Here is a 7150-nt window from a genome sequence, read left to right on the forward strand (position 1 = left end):
AAATTACAGGTCCAGAAGAAAAGTCATTATTTTAATTCTACCTTTAAGTCTACCTTAGCCGTGAATTGATTTTTCAGTGTCAGGGTGTGAAAAAGTGTCTAACCAACTATGTTCCCAGGGTTTTTCCTAGCTCAAAATAGGGCTTTGGTAGTGACTAGTGACTGCATGACAGCGACTATGGTTGGTCCAGCTCTACTGCCAAAATCAACTCAATGCGTTGTCTCCCTATATTTAGCTGCTGACAGAGACCATCAAACATCTGATACCAACTGGCAAGGATGAGAATCCTGATCCCAGTGTGTTCCAGAATCTGGATACATTGTATACTTTGTTTCTCCCAGCATGTGCCAAAAGGCTGTTGTTAAAGTGTAGTAACACCATAGGCTACGATAAAGTTGACCGTTACCATTCAAAACTGCCTAAGAATGACGGGGAGCACTCAAAATGTCAAAAATTGAGGAAAGTTACAGAATCCATTAAACCTGCAACTTCCTTGACAAACACACAGCCTTACTAATTGGTATACCCCATTCACATCACACAATTCCCATCTCTATTATATGAAATCTCATTATCATGCTATATTATTAGGGGGTTGTAAGCACCTATCCCCCCATAAATTATGCCCTTGGTCACTGGTGTTACTTGTACCTTGTAGCAGCATAAAAGGTTTTTCATAATTTTATTTCTCTGTTCAATCTGCACATGTAGGCACGTGTAGATCAATGATAATACAGTAGAATCCACTTAATTTTATAACAGATTTTTGCATATTCGGGTATGCCTAATTGCCTAAACAACATGTTTGATCGGAGACCATTTCCAGTTTTTATCAGTTGTTTTTTTTCCGTGGACACAAGTCCTTGTAACACCCATACGCGTGTAATACAGATACAGCACCACTAGAGGCACTCACCGCCTCCAGAACACGGAACACTGCTTTTGCTTTTCTCATCGGCTTTTCTGAAACTGGCCATTCGTTTCCGGTGCAGTGTTGTTCTCCCGGAAGTAAAAGTATATTGGCGTTGGTTGTTGAAAAAGTTTCAGCACGTTGCAGATGGAATGAATGAAACGCTACTGGCTGGCGTTGTATTATGATCTTAGATTTCTATAGAATCTTTTTTGGACGGACACAACATAAAACAAGCTTTAGCGAAGCCAAGAGCAACGTGTAAAGATAAAGTGCTAGAAAGGTAGCTTTCTAACTATGTTTGCAGAGCTAACGGTGGATGGCTAGCTAATAGTTTATTTTGACTGCTATGCGTAACGTCACCGTACAGGTTTTACTGAAAGTGCTGCAGTGCGAGCTTGCTGTTCAGACCCGAATGAAGTGGCTAACTATTTTTTGTCTTAGTGGTGTAGTAAATGCATCACTCGCTATCTTTTTACCTTAACTAAACACAATCTAGTGTGCCTGTGTTGTCGATAACTTCACATTCTTGTCGATTTGGTGTAGGTTAACAATGTGATTTTCTTATGTTTTGTAATGCTGTGTTCCTGATTCAATTGCCATTCTGTTATTTCATGTTTTGTGAACCACATCTTGAATCTAGTTTTGTGTGGATACAGTACTTGCTCCTGAATTGAGGATAGAAGAGCAACATATATCTCACAGCCTTGTGGAGTCGTGAGGCAGTGAATCCAGGAAGACATGGCAGGAATCCTGTTTGAAGACATCTTTGACGTGAAAGATATCGACCCTGATGGGAAGAAGTTTGACAGAGGTGAGCCGGCTGGATTGTCAATTAGATTTTTGTACTTCTGTTTGTGACTCTTCATTACAATGAGTTCTGGTGTTTTTGTCTTTGCCATAGTGTCACGTCTACACTGTGAGAGTGAATCTTTCAAGATGGACCTCATTCTTGATGTGAACATTCAGATCTACCCCGTGGACCTGGGTAAGAGGGAGAAGGAGGGGGAAGAGGAGGGGGGGAGAGAGGTTGGTAAGGGAGGAAGGGAGCAAATAAATCCACTGGCTCATCCTATGGTAGGAAAACAGCATTGTCCATTAATGAAACCACAGTTGTTAGGGTGACCAGAAGTCCTGATTAAATAGGGTTAGTCTTAATTTGTGAGCAGTCAGGGTGCTGCTTGTCTCTATAACTAGACTAGTATATTTATTTACATAAATAAAAAGACTTCTATGTAACATGTCAGTGCAGTAGTGAAACTGAAGGTTTTTTAGCTTGTCAACTCCTTTTTTTTACAGAGCAAAAATTTACAACCCAGGATAGGGTTGTAAAAAGCAGCAAATGCAAAGGACAACAACAAAAGATGTCAATAAACTGTAAATTAAACTCAGGCAAAAATTCCCTCTTGTCTAGCTCCTAAAAAACAATCACAAAACAGTTTCTTTACCTTACGGTCAGTCGTAATAAAGGTGTAAATTGATGTTAAAAGCTGGACCTAATTGTGGCTATTTTCTAAAAAATTATGTGATGTTTATTTATTTACTGTTGCCATCTGGTGACCCTAGCAGTGGTCTGCAGTGAAATCATCTCACTGTTTTCCTCACGCTGTACAGGAGACAAGTTTAGACTGGTGATAGCGAGCACCTTGTATGAAGACGGCACTCCAGACGACGGAGAGTACAATCCTCAGGATGACCGGCCATCGAGGTACGATGTTTTTTTTAGCCTAGCCGCGAGAACGTGCGCGATTTCAGCGTGTTGCGTGTTTTGAGTGGCCGCCTGTTGAAACATCTCTCCTGCGTGTTCCCGGCAGAGCGGACCAGTTCGATTACGTGATGTACGGCAAGGTGTACAAGATTGAGGGAGACGAGACCTCCACGGAGGCCGCCACGCGCCTGTAAGTGTCCCGTCTTTCAGCCTTTCCGCACCCATTCATGGCAGTTCCCCTCTAAACGAGTCGCATTTCGTCAGATCTTAATTTTGTTCATTTTAGTTAATTTCAGAACTTTTGGACTGTGGTGTCGAACAAGAGTACTGCAGTTCTGCAGTGTCTGCTGTTTTCTTTAGGGTTTCGACACTTACGAAAAAGTTACTCCTTCAAGTAATTCATTGGATAAAGGGTGTGCGCATTTTATTTCCAAGGGCTCGATTCCCAGCTCATTTGAAGTAAAACCACAAAAACGACGTGGTGCATTAGGCCTGGAGTTGAGGAACACTCCTGCATTATATGCATGATATAGGCTCCATGCAATGGACATATTTCCACTACTAGTACAAAAAAGAATCACATTATAATACTAGTGATGACAATGACACAACTGTAGAAACATTAGACTGGCTGGCTTCTTGGATAACTGTCCCTTTTCCCAGTTGGCTGCAAACAGAACTGCACTGTATTGTTCATAATAGACAGCTCCTCACTTCTCCAAGAATTTCCTGTTCCAATTTTTTTTGTTCCAAATTTTTTTTTGTTGGAGTTTTTAGATTTTCCAAAGAAGGGTTGTCTGTCTGCTTTGTATTTCTTATACCAGTCTTTCTTTTCTCCAGTTCCGCCTACGTGTCCTATGGGGGATTGCTTATGCGACTGCAGGGAGATGCCAACAACTTGCACGGGTTTGAAGTGGACTCTCGTGTCTACCTGCTCATGAAGAAACTGGCCTTCTGAACCCTCTCCTTTGGGTGGCTTATTCCTTTCAGTCTACCTGATGCTTCACGGACCGCATTCTTGGTGTCTTAACACCGTACATCCTGCTTTCGGAATGACAAGTGGAATGTTTGTCAGTTGCAGTGGACATTAAAGAAACAGAAGCATTTTTCTGTAGGTTCAGCTAAGGAGCTGTGGGTTGTTTAATGTGCCACACCATGTAAATAAAGATGTCCTTTTTTATATTTAATGAGTGACTAATTTTCCTCTAATGTGAACAGTAGTTTGACATTTTAAATATTGTGCACACAGTAATACTAAATCATGTTTTTGAGTTCCAAAGCTGGGTATCCCTTCTCCTTTGATACATCACATTGGTCCTATAGTAAAAAAAAAAAAAAAAATTGTATGTAATTAGGTTGTCCCACTGCATTTTGTGCAAAAAGAAAAATGGCCGTGCACTGCCACCCAAAGGTGAAAAGCTCTGTTTAGTTTCACCTGGATCCCAGCCCACATCTGTGATGTAGAGATTGGTAAAAAAAAGTCTGAATTACCCTGCACATTTCAAACCTCCTGTGGTGGAGTTGTGACAGTCTGGACAGTATTTTTTCTCTAGATCAGTGGTTCTCAAACTTGGTGCTGGGGGACCACTGTGCTGGTTTTCAATCCAACCTCAGCTGCAATCCCAGAATTTTAACAACCCGTTAATCTTTCTTAATTAGGTGCTCTTCATGTTTTAGAGCTGGGGTCCCCAGTCTTATCCAGTAAGTCGTTGCTAAGCACCTTGATTAGTAGAATCAGGTGTGTGCACCCACACAGGCCCTTTCTGGATAAGACCAGGGAATAATCTTAGCATTGTTAAGATTTATGTAGCTTGGCTAGTTTTTATAATTGTACATAGCATTTCCAAAAGTAATGTTAGTCTTTTCTAATGTCTAATTAGTAGTATTAAGTAGTATCTAAGTAGTATTTTCCTATTTTAGTTTCAGTGGCAGCTCATTTCAGCTGAGAGAGCTGGCATGGGTTTCACTTGTCAATGTCTGTCAGAGTGCCACCAAATGACATTGTTAAGAATAGGACTTTTTCTGAAGCTGAATATTCAAAGTGAAACCATTCACCTAGCTAAGGTTTTCATGGTCAATGGTCATCATTTAGTTGACATGGTTCTTTACCGGGGAGTAAATAATAAGATTATAAGAAGTAGTTGGGTCATTCATTTATCTACTCTGTAACTGCATAAGGAAAGCACTCGAGTCCTATTTGGTTTATTTTACCAGAGGAACTTTTCCGGTCTTTTGGAAACAACCATTCAAAGTAATCTGCTGACATTATCACAGCTAGCTCGATCTACGATGTCGTATCAGACGTGCGAAAATATTTCTTGGTTTACCCTCGCTGCCTGCTATGTGCTCATGGTGTAATCTCAGTTCTACACCCTCCTTCCTCCCCCTCCCCTCTGTGCTCTCACTCAGTTTGCATCTTTTAAAATTGTGGATGGAGACAGGCCAAAAGCTAGTGTTTCTGCACACTTTAAGATTTTATTATCCACACCACAAACAGCGTTCGACCCGTTAGGTCTGATACAGCTAATAATTTTATCTAGGGGGCATTGAACTGGGATGTTTTTCCCTTTGTATGTACCTCTTGTCTGGCACTAGTGTTCACATTTTGTATTCCATGTGGGGTGTGGTGGAAGGGGTTAATTTTCTCAAATTCTGTGTGCCTTTGCTATATTGTTTTTATTACTATAATTTTACTGGAGTCCAAATACATATTCACTTTATTTGCTTCCATAATATCTTTAGAACACCATAGAACTAAACCATGGAATGTTATTTGAAAATTACGATCAGTCTAGCAAGTTTGTTATACAGTAAAACATTACTGTCAACAGTCAATTGATTTTTATTGGTAAGATTAATTTTGCCTATAATTGAGGTTAGACATGAATCCCAGGGTTGTGAGGTAAATATCTATTCACCTATCCTCTTCCCATATCCTCAGGTTAACTTTTGTATTCTGTTAATGTTCTCTCATAAATGGGTTTGTTCCTGCTGAATCTGAACAGTAACAGTTGCTAAAGGAACTGCTAATTGTGGACTGGCTATATATAAGCAAAATAACTTAAATATATCTGTAGTAGAATTTAAGGCCAAAATTACTAGTAGAAAGGCACAAAGCCGATAGTGGAAGTTGATTTTGTGTTTCTAAATGCAGCGGTGTGTGCAGCTCAGCCATTGGTGCACTAAAGGGAGTCAGTGGACTCCAGCTGTCCAGAAGAGGGACTTTTTAATTAATGGAGGCAGTGTGTACAGTATGGTTATCTCAAGTAACCCAATCCCATTTTAGCTAAGCAAAACATATTTTTAAAAGCATTCTGAAACTTCAAGAAATAAGACAGAGAAAGCTGTGTGACCCTTGCATAGGCTTACAGGACACCAGCCCACAATTTCCACTGGCATGGTAAGAACATGAGTCTGGACAGTGGGGAGTTGCTTGAGAACCAAAAAGTTACAATCCATTTTTTTGGTTTAAGTATTCGTGCAAATGGGGGCAAAATCTGATAAATGCTCATTGCTAATAACTGCACTTATTTTACACTGATCGACTTAATGGAAATGTCTGTACTTTTCACCTAAAGACATGTCTGAGACTTCTCTAAATATACTGTGTCTGTCTTTAAAACTAACAACCATATTGGAGGCTGTCATCTTAGGATTGTGACCACAGGGGGTGTAATCGAGCACTGAAACTGGGTCCGAGGACACAGCAATGAATGAAACAGAAGCTGAACACCTCCGGTCATAGTGAATTATGGATAGCCCTGAGCGTGTGCTTTGTATCAGATGCTGTAACGTAGGTGCAGAGAATATTAGGCCTAAACACCAACAGTGGGAAACATCATACGATTTCTTCAGTACATTTTTTTAGCCTCGGTAAGACACAATGCAACACATATTTTTACATCTAAAACTAGTCTTGTATTATTATTATTATTATTAATAATTATAATAATTATTATTACTACTACTACTACTACTACTACTACTTCTACTACTACAATTGTTATTAGCAGGTCAAAGGAAAACTATATGCTTATTTAATATGAATCCACCTCTTCATTTTTATTATAAGCTTTACTACTTTACTCAAAACAATGGGGAGATTTTCTGACAGCAATTTTCTCTACGCCGTCTTGTCTAAGCAGTATAATTGTCAGCGCTGTCATTTATCCAACTGCGTTCTCTCCCTGAGGTATGTACCGTGAATAGCCAAATATTAAAAAAAAAAAAAAAACCATGAGAGTAAATCTGAGTAAATAATGGCTTCTACTTAAACATTTGAATAAAGTGAAGTTGCACGAATACATTTAGGAAATAGTAAAATTAGATTTGTTCTGAATATTACTTATATTACTCAAACTAGCTGTTCTGAGGACCTGGACGTGTTGTTGTTGTTGTTGTTGTTGTTATTATTATTATTATTATTATTATTATTATTATTGCGGTTATGTCTTATTTTCCCTGGAAAACGCATGGGCCTACCGGTAGTCAGGTCAATTAAAAGTATAGCCTGCGAAGCATCTTTAGTGGGG

The 7150-nt window shown here is 39.5% G+C and overlaps 1 protein-coding gene across 2 annotated transcripts; it reads left to right on the forward strand.

Moving 5' to 3' along the window:
- Positions 1-986: 986 nt before the first annotated feature.
- On the forward strand, positions 987-3805 carry polr2h (RNA polymerase II, I and III subunit H). 2 transcript variants are annotated; one of them, XM_064338979.1, is made up of 6 exons: positions 987-1193; positions 1554-1724; positions 1815-1898; positions 2525-2618; positions 2725-2808; positions 3459-3805. In XM_064338979.1, exons 2-6 carry the CDS (start codon positions 1652-1654, stop codon positions 3574-3576), a joined length of 453 nt encoding a protein of 150 aa, XP_064195049.1. In that variant the 5' UTR covers positions 987-1193; positions 1554-1651; the 3' UTR covers positions 3577-3805. The 2 variants fall into 2 exon arrangements, with proteins under 2 accessions (XP_064195049.1, XP_064195048.1); XM_064338978.1 differs by having other exon boundaries at positions 988-1193; positions 1570-1724.
- The last annotated feature ends 3345 nt before the right edge of the window (positions 3806-7150 follow it).

This window comes from Anguilla rostrata, chromosome 6, assembly GCF_018555375.3.
Source record: "Anguilla rostrata isolate EN2019 chromosome 6, ASM1855537v3, whole genome shotgun sequence".
Taxonomy (NCBI): domain Eukaryota; kingdom Metazoa; phylum Chordata; class Actinopteri; order Anguilliformes; family Anguillidae; genus Anguilla; species Anguilla rostrata.